The sequence below is a fragment of the Ahaetulla prasina genome, chromosome 3 (genome assembly GCF_028640845.1).
Source record: "Ahaetulla prasina isolate Xishuangbanna chromosome 3, ASM2864084v1, whole genome shotgun sequence".
NCBI classification, from domain to species: Eukaryota; Metazoa; Chordata; class Lepidosauria; order Squamata; family Colubridae; genus Ahaetulla; species Ahaetulla prasina.
Genome location: NC_080541.1, coordinates 29887738 through 29908207, shown reverse-complemented (window position 1 = coordinate 29908207; position 20470 = coordinate 29887738). Strand labels below are relative to the sequence as shown.

Below are 20470 nucleotides of genomic sequence, written 5' to 3'. Positions count from 1 at the left end.
GCTTTTGTTTTCATGCTGATAATCAAGAGTGTGTTATATAATGGATAAAAACAAAAAAAGAACCTGGCTGGATGAAACCAATGCCTTCATGTGTTCTAGTATGCTATTTTATATAGTGGCCTACCAGAGGCATTCTGGAAACTCATAAAGTAAGAGCTTTGTTCTATTGTTGGTCAATAGCATCTTGCATTTAAAGTAAAAGATTGTGAATTGTGAAGATAGTAATTGCGTAAGCTAGTAGGTAGGTAGCCCAGACTTTTGTGAATTTTTCTTTCCTTATAAAACTTGAAAAAGATAGCTCTCAGAAGGCATACACTGCAAAAGACAGTGAACTTCTTTTTGCTGCTCTGATCTCCCTTGTTAGTGCATTTCTGGCCTGATTGTACAGCATTTTATCACCTTTTCTGTAGGCTTCCTCTTTGGAATGTCGTAGCTGCTTAAGTTTAGGTGTGAACCAAGGTTTGTTGTTACTGTATATTAGCAAGTTCCTTGTAGGTACACATAGGTAAAATGGATAAAAATAAAAATAAAGAATACCTAGTCCATGTTTTATGAACATAATTATTGTATAATAATTTTATGAATCCTAAAGCACTGAGCAACATTAATTTAACCTTTCTTTTAAAAAAATTAAGGTCAAGGTGTATAGTACATTTCTCTTATGGATAAAAATTGTTTATCCGAAGTGGTCTTATTGAGTTGAGATCTCCCAGGGTCATAAGCAACTTGGGGATTCAACATTTTTAAAAACCTGATTAAACTTGCACAGGGATACTGATAAAAATATCAAAAATCACTCAGGGTGTTGTTTCTTATTTTGTTTATGCAAGCAGTTGCGCTGTGACAAAGTTAGAAAACCTTTGTAATATAGAAATAAATTTTAATTATTTCTTGCCCATAGAAATATTTGGAAGAGGGGTTTCTATAAATTCATTTATGATTTAGGAGGTTGTGGTACTACTACAAGCTTAAAAATAATGTTTGTATGCACAAATCTGTTTTGAAAAATGTGGTAAATCTATAGTTATTTGTCACTGCCAAACATTAGGGGAAATATAAACAGGGCCAATCCATGTCATATTTGTTTTTTCCTCTGTCTCCATGGAATTCAGGATACTTGATTTCTCTATTTTCCTAACGGTAATAGCAACCTGGTAAGAAAGTTTAGGCTAGAGGCAGTAACTGATTCCAAGTCACTCAGAAATATTTGTGGCATAGTAAGAATGCAGCCTTAGATCTTAATCCTGATTTAATATTGTAAACAATGCAGTACATTAAAAAATGTAAGCAGTACTGTAGATTTATTAGGAGTACTGTAATGGCATAATAAAAACAAGGTATTATTTTATTGACATATAAATGTGATTTAATTAAAAATGATAGATGTAATAATGCTGCGTTTGCTTTGAAAATGATTTGGGAAAAGTGCTTTAGAACTTGTTTCAGTAAGAGAGCACGATCTCTATGTTGTTCATTAAAGCAGCCACCTTTGCTTAGGCATAGATTGTGTTGCTTTCTTACTAATAATGTTTAGAGATTGGATGAAAATATTAGGTTTATTCTCCCTAAATGTTTTTGGGAAGAAAGATAGTAAATGAAAAAAAATCACCTTTTCTCTGAAGAATTCCTATTTGATATTATCACTATATTTGAAAGGAATTATATATATATATATATATAATTGCTTCTAGAAGCATAAAGCAGAAGGCACCAGCCTGAAGATGACGAATGAGACTTTGTCGAAACGTCGCCAAGACACTTCCAATTTTACACGGGAGAAAATACACACACACACACACACACACACACACACACACTTTCTAGTGTGAGATTCATGAACACTCAGACTTTTCACTTGAAAAACCGGGTGTCATGAGGGAAAATACCCCAACAATTAAAGGGACAGGGACTTGATGATTTAACAGCTAGAGAAGAGGAGGAGAGGTGCCTGACAGAAGAATTATCCATGTACAGGGAAAAAGTAGGAAGAGAAAAAGAAGATGATTTGGGAGAAGACACCTTGAAACGTTAAATAGCGAGACTGGATCTGGCTATTGGCAACCCTTATTTTGAGGGTTTATCAAACCAGCTGGGTCTACCAGTTAGAGAGAGGACAAAATTCCTTTTATTTAAGAAAAAGAGAGAAAAAAAGATACAAAACCTTGATTTATGACCTTCTTGCAAACTATTCATTTATTTTGAGAATCACCCAGCATACATTCAAAGATTTGAGCAAGATTCATAATATAGAAAAAACTCCTTTATCTACAAAATTCAAAAACATGATATAAACAATACCTATGCATCTCTTGCAACATGGTAGAGAGAAGAATGAACTCTGAACACAAAATAGATAAGCCACACCCAGACTAAAGCCAACTCACATGGCTCTCAAAGCAAATCCTGTGTCTTGGTCAAAAAACAGTTCCCATTGGCTGGATCTTTGCCAAGGCTATTCCAGTTCATAAATTCTTGATACACTGACATAATGTTTTTTTCTTCCCATAGTTACCGATAAGTTAGTAGGAGAAATCTTGTATATCTCATGCCTTTAGAACTGAATGGCTTACTGAAAAAGCATCAGTTAAATGAGGAAGACTGACCATATTTTTCTTTCTATCACTAATATAAACCTTCCTCTAGCAAAACACAAGACCAGGTTTATTTAGGCACTTTTAGTTAATCTATTTAAATTAACTTTTTTTTAAAAAGAAAAACACATTTTTGTATGGGCACATACTTAGACTAGATGGGTTACTAATGGAACCTGTTTTCTAAGACATCTTGGTGGCCTATGGTGAAAGTCAGATCACCCTAGTTTCCACAACGTAAGCATAGGGATGCTTATTTATGATCGACTTTTGCTTTAGGGGTAAGATATAATCAGGCTTCCACAATTTCTTAAGGTTTCTCCAAAGGAGTTGAAGTTTTCCCCTGGGATTACAAATATTGACTCTGATGGTTCTTGGCTGCAGCATCTTGTTGCTCTAGCACAGAAGTGTCAAACTCGCATCATCATGGTGTCGTCATGTGACATATCATGACTTTTTCCCCTTCGCCAAACCAGACGTGGTCATGGCCAGTGCGTGATGCATCCGGCACACAGGCTGCGAGTTTGACAGCCCTACTCTAGCAGCTTACTGAATGCAGTGGGCATTCAAGTTTGACCATGTTATCCTATGCAGGTAGTCATTACATAACGATGGTAATTGGGATTAGAATTTCTGTCACTAAGCAAGTTGATTGCAAAATGCAATGTCATATGACTATATCACTCAGCAATGGAAATTCCGGCATTTGCTGTTTCTTTCATTAAGTAAATCCCAATGCTGTTAAGTACAACATCATATGTCAAATTTGCAACTTCCTGCCAACTTCCCCATTGACATTGCTTGTAGGAAGCTGGCAAAAAAAGCTCCAAATGGCAATCACGTGACCTCAGAACAATGCAATATCATAATTGTGAGCCTGGATCAGGATCATATGACTGCATGGATGCTGCAACCAACCATTGTATGTGTAACAAGCAGTCGTAAGTACCTCTTGTTCAGCAACCACTTGTAAGTTTGAATGATAACTGGTTGAATGATTGTCACGTGAGAATCACCTATATTTTCATCCACTCAACTTTTCTGGGATTGTTCTATCAAAAAAGCCTTATTCCAGTTCAAGTGTTGAGCCAAAAGCTGACAATCCTTTACATATCCTGCTACTGATTGTATCCCTGGTGTTGCTTCTTGACATGCTAATTGTTTTTGAGTGGTGTCATAAGATCTTCAACCTTGTTTTCAATTTTACGACATAATGGTGAAAAGTATTCAGTGGATGCTCCAGTGAAACAGCAGAGTAGCCCATTTAGCAGCCAGCCCAGATTGCACACTTTGTGAGCCAACAATGGGAGGGACTCATATAAAGATGGTACTGTTCCAGAAATGCTGTGAATCAGTCTAGGGATCTTTCAAATTTCTTTTGATTAGCTTCAGGATACTTGTCATGTGAAAACGGCATAGTTGCACAATATAAACACTAAGAGTGAGCTGACAAAGTTTTTCTAAATTTTTTTCTGTCAACAAAAGTCCCAATCTCAAATGTCCAAATCCCCTGGCAAACACATAAGCAAACACACTCTGGAACCGTTGGATACAGGTTTATTCAAGCCTGAGGTCTGGCACAGATTGAGTACGTAGCAGTTCGTTGCAAAGTCAGTGCTGGGAGTTACTGCCTCCCAGTGCTCTTTATAGGCGGGACCATGCCCCCTTAGCTCCACCCACTTAACCACCATCCGGCGTCAGCATCCAGTTCTGCAATAGCAGGCACCTTGGTCCACCATCCGGTGCTCAGTTTGCACCAGCCTCCATACCATGGCCCATAAACCACCTCCCGTCTGCATGCCATTACATCTGGCACCGGCCAGCTGGGTCCAGGAAGGCCACCAGTCAGCTGTGTGGGCGATAATGCCGCCATTGCCTCCCTTGCTACCGTTTCATGCTGCACCCAGAGCCGATGCCGTCCAGCCAGATCCCTCATTGCCGCCCAGGTCACCACCTTGCATGCTGCCGCACAGCTATTCCTGTCACCACACACTCCAATTCCCTCATCCCCACAGGTATGGCAAACCGGTCGGGGTTTGATACCCAATTTGGTTGCAAAAACAGAAAGATGCAAGTATCTCTATTTTGGGGTTAGAATCAAACTGTACTTTTTAAAGAGTCAGCAATTGCACCGTACCAGGTTTGCAATTGGATCAGTGATAAGTAATAATAAACCCTCAGAAGACAGGTAGAATGCTCAGCTGAGCAGTTGCACCCAAGTTCCAGAATAAACACAGGAAATGTGATATCTTTCTGTACAACTGGGATGCAACTCTGTTAGGCTTTAATATGAATTGATCCAGAGACAGATCAACAGAGTCCAATTTAGGATATAGCTAAAAGAAACAAAAGGCAATGCATCAATAGCACCCACATCTGGTAAATGGGATGTGACAATGGCAGAGAAATTAGTTATCTGTATCAGAGTTCAGACACCAGAGAATTTCACAGCTGGTTTGAGACTTCAAGCCAAGAGCAGAGCAAAGAGCCAGAATAATAGGATCACAGATCCAGTATTGCCAGTCTCTTGATTGAAGTGTTGTTAACCTCTATTGCTGAGAAATCTTTGTTCTGTCATTTAAACTACTTGGCTCATTGTGGATCTAGGCACTCTGCCAGGATCTGACCTCTTATTACATCTGAGTCACCTGCTCGTTCTCATTAGGTCCCTGATCTATTCCAGGTGATTGGAATTCCTGAATCTTACTGTTTGCCAGATCAGGTTGTTCACCCCCTGATTCTGATGAGTTAGAGTAGACCATAACAAGGAGGCAGGTGTTATGAGCTGCTGCTGATATGTGGTGCAATCTGGGTGAGCCATCCCTTAATTTTGTGTGCATGTATACTTGTGCTCAAGGGAAAGTATTGACCTCATGAAAGGCCTTCAGTGATATAGATGTCTCTTTTATTAAAGAAACTGTCTGCCAGTAAAGACTGTTTTCTCTTCTGCAGCCAAAGTACAAATAGTCAGACAGGCCTACAGATGGATGGAGGTGGACCATCTTGCAGCAGGCAAAGTGAAGCCCTGCAGGCCACTGATCTCACTTAGGACCTTTCTACTCACAGCATTCCCACACAGGAATGTCAGACACTTTTTTTTTTTTAAAAAGTATGCTTTTATTGTTAAGACAGAAAAAAAAGATAAAAAGAATACATTAAGGATATACAAAGTATAAAAATTACATACATTTTTTGTAATTTTTACAAAATTACAAAAATTTTAATATATTATTAAATTTATAATAAATTTATAAATTTATAAAAAGGGAAAACGCTCCATTATTTCTGCAAATAATCCTGAATTAAAACAGATATAAAGAAAATATTTTATCACAAGCCTTTAGAACTAATATTTGAACCAAACTACAAGTTGACAAAAGTAGGCAATGCTATAAGAGTTAGTAAAATTCATACTATAATAATTAGCAAGAATTTCTAATAATCTGAAACAATACAGGTAGTCTTCAACTTACATCAGTTCATTTAGTGATGGCTCAAAGTTACAATGGCACTGAAAAAGTGACTTATGACTGCTTTTCACAGTTACAACCTTTCCAGCAATCCCATGATCATGTGATCAAAATTCAGATGCTTGGCAAGTGGTTCATACTTATAATATAACAACAGAGTTGGAAGGGACCTTGGAGGCCTTCTAGTCCAACCCCCTGCCCAGGCAGGAAACCCTACACCATCTCAGTCAGATGGTTATCCAACATTTTCTTAAAAATTTCCAGTGTTGGAGCATTCACAACTTCTGCAGGCAAGTCGTTCCACTTATTAATTGTTCTAACGGTCAGGAAATTTCTCCTTAGTTCTAAGTTGCTTCTTTCTTTGATCAGTTTCCACCCATTGCTTCTTGTTCTACCCTCAGGTGCTTTGGAGAACAGCCCGACTCCCTCTTCTTTGTGGAAACCCCTGAGATATTGGAACACAGCTATGACTGTTGCTGTGTCCCCAGGGCCATGTGATCCCAATTTGCAACCTTTTGACAAGGAAAATCAATGGGGAGGCCAGATTCACTTAACAATCACGTATCCACTGCACTGATTCAGTTAACAACTATGGCAAGAAAGGTCATAAAATGGGATAAAACTCACTTAACCAATGCTTCACTTACCAACAGAAATCTTGGGCTCAATTATGGTCATTAAGTCGAAGACTATCTGTACCTTTATGGCTTATCAGACAGAATCTAGTGATTCTTTTTTAGCAAGTCAGTCTTTGTATCTGCTTTCTTCTCCATGCCCTCTTTCTTCTCACTCAGTATTTTTTCCTGTTAAACAGTTGAATGTTAGGAAAAGACTGCTTCCATCTTTATGAACTTTTTGATTAATCATACTTATGGTGAAATCAGTACAATGTAATGTCCTCACCCTCTGATATGCCAAGATAGTTTTGTATATCTTATTCTGGAATATTCCTAAATATCTGTAAATATTTTGCAACCTAGTCCTTAAGTGTTTTCTAAATATGATAGCGATGGGGCAGCCACCTTCATTAATCAAAGCAATAGTACCTTGAATTGAGTTACACAACATCCACATTTCAGGTGTGCGGGGTACAGGAATTAATTGCTTATAGTAGTATTGCATCAGGAGAAGCACATTAATATATCAATCTCTTTTATAAATATTTTTTTCTTAATAAAAATTACACCTTTGTACTTGTGTGCTCAGACCTTCTGTTTTATGATATATATATCTATATATATGTTACTCTATCTTAATTTTATTGTCTTACAATTTTATTTTTGTTTCTGCTATGCTTTCAGTCATTATCTCACTCTGCCTTGGTCCCATCACACTCAATCCATTGACTACCATCATAGAGATGCCAGGTATCTGCTTTCCTGTGTGTGACTCTGTGTATAAATGCATGCTTTTACTTATATTTTTGCTTCATACTAGTTAAGTCACTGAATGGCTTAATAAGAAAACTTTTGCAAATATTAATACTTGACTTTAGAAAAGTACTACCTTACATTCATTGTTTGTCTAATCAATAGAGAGCATGTTATGTAACAAAACTTTTTGCCCTGTTCTTGAACAGTTATCATGCTTTGTCTATGAATTTCCAGATGTTAGATTCTGCTCGATATTGCTATAACTTTTTCACTCATCACTGTAAGCCATTATTCCATATTGTCCACAATCTATCTATCTCTCCCTCTCCCTCCCTCCCTCCCTCCCTCCCTCTCTCTCTCTCTCTCTCATCAGCAATCTTAGGTGTGCCTATCAATGTATTTCCAGTTGCATAATATTTAATAAATAGGAACTGAATACAGAAAGAACAACAACACAGCAGGAATTAACCATCTGTAAATTCTCCAACAACTAGCTTATGTCTTTAAAAAGGAACTTTGTTTTTATATTGGGCAAATATAAGGTTTAATACGCTGTATTAAAACCTTTTTGAATTTTGCTAGTAAGAAGAGTGCTTTTTCTCCATTTCCTGGAGGTAATGATTGTATTACAGTAACTGTAATTTAATGCAATCAAATGCTATTTTTTTAAAAAATAGCTGAACACTTGTCACATTTTTAAATCATAAGAGATTTGGGGTTGTTGTTTGAGATCACCAAGGATTTTGTATAAATGCATAAAATCTCAGGAATTAATGATGACCAAATCTTGTCAGAGTTTCTGCTTAATTTTTTGTAGTTTGTATCGTTGTATGGGATCCCCTATCACTGCATAAAAAGATTGTCAACACTTGAACTAGATAGTTATATTATGATAGCTATAATAATTTCACAAACTTAAAATTGTGTCCGAAAATTTAGAGATCCTATCTTAACAAGGGGTTCTCCTATATTGTAGCTGCTAATTAAGAGAGAAGCCATTCAGACTTCAGCCATGCCTACCAGTATTTAGCATTAATAATATAGTCTATGTCTGGGAGAAATAAGTTTCAGCTGAAGATAATGCTTTCTTATTACTGGAAAGCTACTCTTGTATGATTGGGAAATGTTATATCAGAATTACCTTAATGATACTATTGGAGAGCACTTACGTAGTTGGCTGGGTTTTTTGCCATATTGATTGCATATTAATTACATTTGAAGGAAACTTTACTTTCCTCATACAAATTTCATTGGATAATGAATAAAGTTTATTTTAGCTGTCTCTTAGGCTACTTCACATAAAATTCAGAAGTGCTCAAATATACCCTTCTTTTTAAATGTTCAATCCAAAACATGTTGATGCTTAAACTCTTATTTTGATCCACACTATTTATAAATTGAAATACAGGAATTAGTGAATACATTTTTCATACTCTTTTATTTTCTTCTATCATTCATATATATCTTCATGCTTGCATTTATTTGTCTGTTTCTTACTTTAGCTTCATGTTTCATTGCTTATGTTTTGGCAGCAAGGATCACTCATTGTATCCTAACTTTTGTGAAGATGCAATCAGATTACTTCGATCGCATAGGATGTGCCGTACCTATTCTGAGGGTGCTTACTATGAGTTTGAGAGGTATAACAGATACCAAGTATCATTAGTTTATGACATTAGGCATAAATGCATAATATACTGATGTGTAAAAAGCTGTTACTGCTATTTTGAATTAGATGTGGAATTCAATGAATGTGATTTCCACAAAGTGAAGAGAAAATACTACACAAAGTATCTGAAGCACTTAAACTTTTGAGAGTGACATTTGTAGAATTCACGGCACACTGTTAACAATTCAATATATCGAAAATAATATTTTGGGTTTTGAATTCCTCTGATCTGGGTACTAGATGTTTTCTATCTTCAATTCTGAATGGGATTGCACTCTCCCACTCAGACAGTCTGCAATCTGCAAGTCCAGCTGGCAGTTGTAGCCAGGACAATACCATCTTGTGTGCAAGCTGTACCTGTTTCTGGATCAGCAGGTCTTCATTGCTGTCATTCATGTCCTAGTCATTTTCCAGCTGGACTACTTCAACGTGACTACATGGGTTGCAGTTAAAGATCATCCAGGAGCTATAATACACTTAGAATGCCGCAGTGCAGGAAGCCATGGGCACATCAGTGTATGCTCATGTAACTAACCTACTTCCCAAGCTGCACTGGCTTCCTTGTTGGCTCTTGGGTACATTTACAAATGTTAGTTATCACATATAAAGCTCTACATGGGACAGGACTGTATTGTAACTGAGACTGCTTCTCCCAAATGATATCTGCCTGTCCCACCTGCTCTAGGATGGACACACTTCATGTCATCTGATGGAATCAGGAGAAGTGCCTTTTCCATTGCAGCACCTGTTGTCGGAATGATCCTTCACAAGATAGGGCTAGCACTGACCCTGATGACCTTCAGAAAGCCAACTGAAACTTTATATAATTTAGATACAGATGAACGTTCTGCAGCCCTTGGATTTCTCATTTGCAGCCTCAAACTTTCCCAGGGTAATGGGTTCCTGGCCATTTTGATAGGAGAAATAAAAATCTAATTTAAGCTTCAGTAGTATTTTCATACACAAACAATAAAGTCTAATTTATTAAACATATAATAAATAAATAATTTCTGTGGCTGATGGTTGTTGTAATTCCAGTGTAGATCAGAAATTATCTACAACTTGAAAATGAAGTTGTCAACTTTTAGGTAGCTTGGATGTAACATCTTTAAGGATTTATACAACTAAATCAGTATCTTGGATCTGCTCAGAAACAAAAAGCATTTAAATTGTTCTACAATTGATAGTTACATTGCCTAAAAGGGCATCATAGATTAAAATCTACTTGGAGCATTTGCATTAGCTGAACTTATTGAATATTTTTCGATGGCAGTTCCATATAGAGTGATTTCTGTAATCTAAATTAAAAATCATTAAATTATAAATTATCATGGCCTCATTTCTGGCCATAAGTAAGAATGCAATTTGGACAACACTCAGCTTATACTGAAAGAACATCCTGTTGGCTAGTATTATACCTATAATCCATCATTCCCATATTCATACTTTTTATATACTACTTTTAAGCCACAGAATGTTTTGAAAAAGATATCCACACTCCCCTTTGTGCTATACCAGATTCTGGTTTGGTTAATTGTATTATTTAATTTGAAAAACAACAACAACCCTGTAACATCCCTAATAAGTAATGTTGAATATTAGGTGCAGTAGCATTTTAATGTTGCCTTCACCCCATCCACTCTTATAGTCTTCAAGGTTGACTGACTTAATAGCTAAGCATAAAAAGGAACTAAGCTGAACATTTTAGTGAGAGGCTTGGAACCAGAAGTCATTACTTGAATAGTTGGAAATGAATATTTCATTTTCCCAAATCTTTAAAAGTTTACAAAAATTGGCTTGACTTGGTGAATCGACCATCAGTCTACATTCAGAGATAAGTGTTCATGATTACCTCATGTCGTGATTTCACTTTGTTGGATATTTTTCACTACATATGTTGACTGTTCACATGCCAGTTCACATGATTGAATTTATGAAAGTCTTGCCATCATTGCTTTTGTTAGTTGGGACATAAAATGTCTTAACATAGTTGTTGAATGTAAGGCCATTACAGGCATATGAGTCTTGTCTGAATATGAAATTATTTGAAAAATAGATGTTTTCAGGACACAAATTATTTTTACTTTGCCTTGTGCTAAAAGTAGCTTGATATTTGCTGGCCATTATCATGCATCAGCAGAAGTATGCAAGGCTGTTCTAAAATATCTTTACTGTTTATTTTATGTTCAGGAGGAGTAGGAAGGAGGGAAGAAAGCCTAATACATATGTTGATGACACATTTATTTCCCCTGCTCTCGAAAGGTATTTACTTATAGATAGATAGATGTGTAAATAATACATATATTTAAGAATTTTTAAGAAGATAGTAAACATGGACTTATAGAGTACGGATTTATCAACTTCAGATCCGCCACAGATGATGGCAATCTTAATTTAGTTTAACATACTGTAGATACTATAGGAGAACAAGCACTTTCAGGATGATTAAGGCTAATCAGAAGTGTGCAAAATGTTTTCCATTAAAACCAATTTGAGCTAAAAACAGGCTGCTTTCACTTTTCGTTGATTTTGTAACTATTTCAAATGTATCTGATCTTGAAATGTTTTTTTTTTGTGAGTGGAATACTCTATAAGATTGGAACACTTCTGGTGCAGCTTGAACTATCTATTTAATACCCAAGGTGATTAAATTTGAACTGTTTGCTCATCTCTAAGACTAATATAATTCATTACATTGGGTGGTCTTAAAAATGGTCAAGGATGCTATATAAAGCCTACCTGTCATATAATATATTTAATTTCTGTACGGTTTACTTCTTTTATAGATATTGGCAATTTTATAACTTTACTATTCTTGTTGCTGCTATTATTTACAACAGTATGCATATCGCCATCAGATTTATTGGGCAAATTTGTTTAATAAATAAATTTACCTAGACAAAAACAAAGTCTGTACTCAGAGTTGTTCTGCTGATGGGAAGACTTTATTTTATTTCCAGCATTAGGTACCATAAACCAGGGGTCTCCAATCTTGGCAACTTTAAACCTGGAGGACTTCAACTCAGCAAAGCTGGCTGGGGAATTCTGGGAGTTGAAGTCCCCAGGCTTAGAGTTGCCAAGGTTGGAGACCCCTGCCATAAACAATACCTATCACAAAAACTCACGATAGATTTCTTCCATATCCCTTGCCTTTGCAGAGTTCTTGTGCCAACTACAGTATATACTTACAATCAGATGCAAAATAAGATCCTGATGATTGTTAGGCTTTGCAGATTGTACCTGAAAAAAAAAGAAAGAGAGTCCTTTGAACCAAATGCTGGGTCAAATAAATACTGTGACATGTAACATTTCTATCAAGACCTGACGTATTTATTTATTACTTTAAAAATTTCACACTCTGCAAAGCAACTCTAGGTGGCTTACATTAATAAATTTATAATATAAATATATTATATTATATTATATTATATTATTAATATGTAAAACATTTACATATTAGATAGTTAAATTACCAAAAGGTAATTTTAAAGAATAAAATATTTTAATTTTTTCAAAAGATTTAATTCCCCAAATTTATTACAAGATGTAGTGAAAAGGATATAAGAAGAACATTTGAGATCCTTGCCTGATTACTGAGATAAAAATACATCTCATGAAAAAAATTGTTTGGAAAATAACTTCATACTTATAACTTGTCTTTATTTTAACTGCATTGCAAAGGTATTACAATGGTGCAAGTTCATGGGCAGATCATGTAGTCAATGGTACAGCTGAAAATCACAGGTGAGTAAAGAGTAAAGTATTATTCTGTAATATAGGATATGTATTTAGAATTTAAATACAGTTTTATTTTAGTTTATATTTTATTTCTTCCCTTTTAAAACCCAATTCTATCAGCATTAGATTTTAGTAATATTTTTACAAATCCAGTTATCCTTCAAATGTAGATACCCTATATCCACAGGGATGCATGCAGCCCTCAGATTCCCTTTAGTAGCCCTATAAGTTCTCTCCACTTATGGTTACTGAAAAGTAATTCCATAGTTTCCTGCCATTTCAAGGTACTGGTAGGAACCTAATGAAATCTATAATGTAAGTCCTAATTAGTATATTGTCATTGAAAAAAAACACAAGAAATTCTTAGCCATCCAAAATGAATTAGGGCCTTGGCTACAAAAAGATTGAGCTATTTAGTTATTATTTTAATTGTATTTGAGTGTCAGGATTGTCATATCAAAAAATCAGTGAAAGGATTCATCTTTTGAGAAGGAATTCCATGAAGGCTATAAACCCACTCTGGTAGAGATTAGCAGATTTTCAGCTGAAGTGTTAAAAATATTTTCATGTTTTGAGAAAGGGATTTGTTAGGCATTTTTATTCTTCTATAACAGCCTACGGACGCCGTGGCTCAGGGGATAGGACGTTGAGCTTATTGATCGAAAGGTTGGCAGCTCAGCGGTGAGCTCCCGTTACTTGTCCCAGCTTCTGCCAACCTAGCAGTTTCGAAAGCACGTAAAAATGCAAGTAGAAAAATAGGACCACCTTTGGTGGAAAGTTAACAGTGTTCCGTGTGCCTTTGGCATTGAGTCATGCCGACCATATGACCACGGAGACATCTTAGGACAGCGCTGGCTCTTCGGCTGTGAAACGGAGATGACCACCGCCCCCTAGAGTCGGCAATGATTAGCACATATGTGCGAGGGGAACCTTTACCTTTACCTAACAGCCTAAAAAAATCTTAGTGCCTTAGATTAAAACAGTGGAAAGAAGATCGGAGTTTACAATCTACAAAACCAAACAAAAACGAAGGGAAAAAAAACCCAATTTTTGATATCATTTCATGAAGTGAAGTAAATAGAGACCTTCCAAATATTTTTCAACCTCATTGAAAAGAAAAGAAGACCTCTAACATCCCTTCCAACTCTGTTATTCTGTTAATTCTGTTATGGACAGATTTTATTTACCTCCTAGTCTAATCTGCAACCCTTGTATTTGTTAATAGAGCTCACCTATCAATACATCTTATGATAGTGATGTAATGCAAATATCCCAAATAGGGGTACATAAAATTAGGTGTCACCTTAGGCATAAGTCATGCCAACAACATAATTACTTCATTGACTTATTGTGGATAAAAAGAACGAAAGAAAAACTTGAAAAAGTTACATTAAAATGAATTGGAAGAAGTGCTTCCAAAGTTACATAACTATAGTTTAAAAAGCCAGAGTACTTTATTGAATAGTGTACACTGTGCTTGCACCACTTTTGAATACAGATAATCCTTCACCTATGACCATTCTTCAACAACCGTTCAAACTTAGGACAGCGCTGAACAAATGGTGGTTACAACCAGTTCTCCAGATTCAGGCCATCCCATCCCATCCCATCCCATCCCATCCCATCCCATCCCATTCCATCACACACACACACCCCATGGTCATATGATTGTTGACAATCTTGACAACTGGTTTTTCACTTACAGCTGCTTGCAGCCCTGTGCAATTACCTGATTGCCAATTGCAGCCTTCCTTGCTGGATGAAGTAAATGATGAAGTCAGGAGGGAATGCTGCAAAGGGCTGGGCTTAATCTCCCTGACCAATGCTAGGCCTCTCACCTCTATGCACCCCCTTCCCAATGTATGCTGCACCCCTCATGCACTTCTGAAATCCTGTGCACCCGGCCTGTGCTGTGTTACTCTTTTACCTCCCTGATCCTTCCTCCCACGCTGCACAATTCCTGCTCCACCCGGCATTAGCTACTTGTCTGCCTGCTCATCTGGGACTTGCAACTTTTCTCCAGCTTCCTATTGACTTTAGTTGTGGGAAGCTGGCAGGAAGTTGCCACACCTAATGATAGTGGAGTTTGGTTAATGATTGCTGCAGGGACTGCAGGAATTGCCATCACTAAGCGATGCATTGCTTAACAATGCAAATTATGGCCCCAATTGCCATTGGAAGTCAAGGACTACCTGTATTTAGAAAATATTTTTGAAACATGCTGAGATAACTGCAGGGACTAGTACAAGCAATCATGAAGAGTCCAAACTGTCTCAAAGGGCACTCCCTCCCAAAAAACCCAGATCTATTAAATTGAGTCAGTAGGTTTATGTAGTCTTTAAACAGATGTTTTGTACATCTATAAATCTGCTGAAACATCCGTCTTATTTTGGCTCTTGTTTTTTTTAATACTAAGGTATAAATAAAGCCAATTGAGTTGATTTACTAAGACCCAAAACTGCATGTAATTTGTACAGAAACTAACAATGGTGACAAATACATTTTTGGACAAAGTAAACCATGTTATTATATAGATGGCAATTTCCTACTTTATTTTAATTTTTGTAGATGCTACAGACTGTACATGAGAGTAGTTGAACAGTAATGGATTATAATATATTCAAGCAATATTCATAATAAAGGAATTATAGTGTTAAAGAATTGTCAAATATGGTGAGCTGTATGAGAAGATTTTTATGTACTTGATATTTTAGGTGCCTTGCATACTATTCTCATATACATAAGAGAATATAAAATTATGTAAAGAGATCTGATGTCAGGATATATCAGATTAAAAAAAATCTAAGTAAGGTTAAGCCAAATATTAAAGTGTTTGTTAATGTAAAATTTCAAAGATTCTAAAATCTAGATTTGATTTTTCTGTCTCTAGATTCCTAACAGACTATATTAATTTGTTACAAAGTCGCCGTAAAAGGAAAATATTTTTGTAATTGTTATTTGTTTCAAATTCATAAATTTTTGCTGCATATTTTGAAAGGGACTTTCCTGCTTTCTTTAATATTTACTTAATAACCCTCACACAGGCATGGAAGAAGAGATAGAATCCTCTGCACGTGTAGTGAAGTTCTGTAGCAACATATGCAGTTTGATGTATTATCTATATATATATAGCAGAAATTATATATATATATATATTTTGTGACTGTGTGTTCAGATATTTCACCAGGTTTTAAAATACTATGTCTCTCTCTCTGTGTGTAAATTTTGGTTATTTGAATTAGCAGTATAAACTTTAATTGGTAACTATTATTTTAAAAGTAATTCAGCCAAGTTATACAATATTGTATTATTTTAACTTCGTTTCTGAGCTGTGGTGGCACAGTGATTAGAATACAGTATTGCAGGCTAATTCTGCCTACTGCCAGGAGTTCAATCCTGACCGGCTCAAGGTTGACTCAGACTTCCATCCTTCCGAGGTCGGTAAAATGAGGGCCCAGATTGTTGGGGATGATATGCTGAGATTTGTAAGCTCCTCAGAGAATGCTGTAAAGCAGTATGGAGCAGTATATAAATCTTATTGCTATTGCAGCTTATCAGTTGGTTAACTTCAGAAATTTGTTTATACCAGTAGTTATTAACATTGTGCTAACAGGTTATCTTATATCTGTGACCACCAGCAAAATTCCAATAGCTAATAGAAGAATAGCATGTCCAGGGATTGAAATCCAACAGTCTTCCCCAGAAACTGACAGGTATTCCCAGTAAAAAGTATTTGGGTTAGATTAAGCTTGTGACTCCTAGGCATAATTTGTGTGTTTTCTCTTGTAGTGCTTCCATTGTCTGTAGAAATAGAGAACGCTGTATGTGTGTGATCATTAAAATGCGCCATAATTTGCTGCGTTTTAATGTTTTTATTTGACACTCATTGTTTTTATTGTTTAATTTGAATGTAACATATATATGCTAGGTATCATGCACAGAAAACAAAATGCAGTGCAAAAGAAAGGCAGATAAATATTTTTGGAAAGCAATGAATTGTTTCTATTGTTTCATCTTTGTGGTTCCTGTTAGTTTAGTTTAAGAGTCTATACTTTAAAAACTTTGGCCTTGATGAATTCAACTTTGTTCTACTTATTCTTTTGTGTCTGCAATTTTCTACTTCTGTATAATCTAAATAATGTAAAGCTCAAGATAATCTCCATTGTTTTATTTCAACATTAGCAAAGAAATTTTGCAAATTCATTTCTTATCATGAGACATTTTAGCTAAAAATATTTTTTAACTAATGTCATTTAGTTCTTTTGAAGGACTTGGCAATTACCTAAATCCTAAATTCCAAATGACTTTTAGTCCATTAAAACTATAAATATTTTGGAGACGACTTCCGGTATCCAGTGGCAACGGACGTCTGGAAGGTTTCTCCTGCCTCCAGCGCCCGAATCCGGCCGCCGCCGAGGCCCTCAGGGGCCAGGTGTTCCGAAAAGGACACCTGCCGTACGGACGGCTCGCCAGGGGTCTCCCAGCCGACATACAGGACTGTGGGGACCGATGCTGGCGCGGCCCTAGGCTTGGCGGGGTTCGAGGCCACAGGCCGCCATTATTTTGGTCGTCGCCTGCCGCTGTGCCCGTGACACCGGGCATTGGATTTATAACTGCAGCAGCCTGGTGGTGAACAGGGCACGGAGTAGAATTGAGGAGGAGAAGGAAGGAATATCGGTAAACGTGAGTGGAGTGCCCGGAGTGCGGGGTTTTCTCCCCTGCGGTTGGAAGGAGCACGAGTTATTTTGGAGAGAGGAGAACTTAAAATAAGAAGATTACCGGTTTTGTGGAGCTCTGGAGAGAAGAGGTGATGGAGAAATTTAGGAGGGAAGGTTTGAGGCCCTCCTTCTGGGGAACAGTGGTGGCGCCCAGCTTCCGCCTTCACTATGAGAATTTTGATGACATCACTTCCTTCGGTTTCCTGGTTGACTAACTGTACTCTGGACTCGTTGCTCCTGTGAGTGCCCCCTGGTGGATCCGGAGGAAATTACAAGGATACTGTGCTTGCCTGAGGATTTTGATTCTTTTTTTTTTCAAATGGCAAAAGGTCAGAGACCAACTGCTGGAGAGATGGAGAGAATTCTGGAAAAGTTATCCAATATGGACAAGAAACTGGATGATTTGCAAAGAGGCCAAACGGAAATAAGAGAAGAAATTGTGACTATCCAAAAGGATTTAAAGGATACTCAACAAGTCTCAGCAGAAAACAAGCAGAAAGTGGAAGGTCTGAGGGTGAAATGCGGGCAGTGCAGAAAAGAGAGGAGACGACAGGCAATGCTGTGCTTGGACTACAGATGGATAAAATGTCTTATTTCCTTAGGTTTCAAAATTTGGAAGAAGTGGACCAAGAAGACTTGAGAGATGTTGTGACTAAATTGTTGGGAGAATTTCTTGGGAGAAGTGTTGATTTCATGAATTGGGATGTGGATCGAGTTTATAGAGTTAATTGCAATATGCACGCACGCATGCAGTTCCCAGAGAGGTTCATGTCAAATTTGTGAGAAGAGAGACGAGATGAAATTCTTAGAAAACATAGGAGTGGGGCACTGATTTACAGGGGCAGGGAGATAGCCATTCTGAGGCAGATTCCCAGACAGGTACGTGAAAAAAGAAAGAAATATTATTTTTTGTCAAGCAAATTGTACCAGAAGGGAGTGGGCTTCAGATGGCTGATGCCAGAGGGATTGATGATTTTCCGGGAGGGCATTACGAAAAAATCAGTACAATGGAGGCTACGGCCTATGTGGAGGAACACAAAGCCTTCCTGGAATCAGATGACCCAGGAATTGAAGAAGGGAGGTTATAGATCATGGGGCTGAAGCGGCTGCCGCTGTTGCGCCCTGGAGTTGGGTCAGGCTGAACCCAGAGTTCTGAGATCCAAAACTAGGAAGTGATAAAGATATTTGGGATTGTGTTGGTTTTCCTTATTCTCTTTTGTACGATATTCTGTTTATTCTTGACTCTTCTTTATTACGTATTTAAAATTTGCAAACTTTGCTACTTCGTGTCACCTGCTTGCCTTATGGCTGTTGTATGTGTTAAAAAATTTGAGTAAAATTCTTATTTTAGATAAGAAAAATGAAAATTTACCATACCTGATATGTATTTGTATAAACCTTTTTTGACTAATAAAAACTTTTTGAACAAAAAAAAAAAAAAAAAAAAAACTATAAATATTTTATATACTCAGTTAAAAAGTATAAATATATATAGTACTATTTCCTGTTATTATATAGATCTTTGACCAACTGATAATTGAATGTATAAACAATTTTCATAATGCAAAAAATTAACTGTGACTTTACATTTTTATTCTTACATAGATTTCAGTCATTAGTCAAATTACAAATTATGAATGAATTGGTAGGACTTAAATTCACTTTATATTGTTGGAAAGCATTTCAACATAAAATGAAACAAGAATTTTCTCTGAAAGTTTTTAAAATTCAAGAAGTAATAGCAATAGATTAGAAATTAAAAGGAATGCAAAATATTTTAAATGAGATTGTCTACTCCAAAATGGTTTAGGATAGCTAGTTATAACTGAGAAAATCAATTTTCTCTTATCTTTATATGGATGTCTTTCTTTTTGAAATCTGGACCTCTTTTTTATATTAAGCTCCTTAGTAGATAGTAGATCAATAGAAAACCAACTTTTTCCTATTATTTATATTCCATTCCTTCAGATAAATTTTAAAATGTTTGGGGACCCTGATAAACACTTTTGTGTTTGTTTGTTTTTCATTAAACTGCCTTGCAGCTAGTCAACCAATTGCAAGTTAAGGTTACTTTTCAGTTTTGGTATTAAAGAAGTGAAACAATGGATATGTTGGCAGATCAAGCTTTCCATTCAGAAAATTTGCATACAGATTCAGAAGAAAATATGAGGTAATCTTTGTAAATTTGTTTGAGGATAATTCAAGACTCATAAACTTTTTCATTTGCAAACTCTTCTGATTAAAATATGAAACAGTAGTATTCTAAGCTATTCTTACTATTTGAAGTATTTGCAGAAATTGGAATGCCTTCATTCAGGGAACTATCTGCCATTTGGTAATTTGCTGCAGGGTTGCCACATTCTTGTTCAGATTTGCAACTGAATAGAGTCAGTTGGTCTAATGGTTGAAGGCACCAGGTTAGAAACTGGAAGTCTGTGAATTCTAGTACTACCTTAGGCATACAAGTTGGCTAGGTAATTTTGGGCCACTCACTCTCTCTCTCAGTCCATCTTACTTCATAGGCTTGTGGGGGAGAATAAAAGAGAAGAGAGCATTAGGTATGTTCACCACCTTGAATTGTTTTGTAAAAATAATAAAAGCAGGAAAAAATAAATAAATTCTAATTAAATATATTCCTTCCACCCATGTAAAGGAAATATTCTCCCCATGTAAAGGAAATGTTCAAAAGCATACCCCTATGCTTGTTGCAGAGGTATCTCTCCTTCCTTATACACCTTTGATATTGGTATGTCGAGCTATACAATTCAACTCATGCAGTTTAGTGTGCTTAAACTATTTTATGAATACAGAGATTCAGAATACAGACACTCCAAATCTTTTACCAATAAAACCCTCAATTGTTTTATTGGTAGGAACTTAGGAAGGTAATCCTAAATCAGATTGAAATCTG

The 20470-nt window shown here is 36.4% G+C and overlaps 1 protein-coding gene across 1 annotated transcript in view; it reads left to right on the top strand.

Annotated features, from left to right (window-relative positions):
• The window catches only part of RIMS2 (regulating synaptic membrane exocytosis 2), a 318322-nt gene that overhangs the window by 182526 nt on the left and 115326 nt on the right, over window positions 1-20470 (top strand). Inside the window, exons 18-21 of the mRNA XM_058175035.1 lie at window positions 7363-7428; window positions 8967-9074; window positions 11294-11365; window positions 12785-12847. Coding sequence (XP_058031018.1) covers window positions 7363-7428; window positions 8967-9074; window positions 11294-11365; window positions 12785-12847 — 309 coding nt within the window. The remainder of the gene's footprint in view (window positions 1-7362; window positions 7429-8966; window positions 9075-11293; window positions 11366-12784; window positions 12848-20470) is intronic.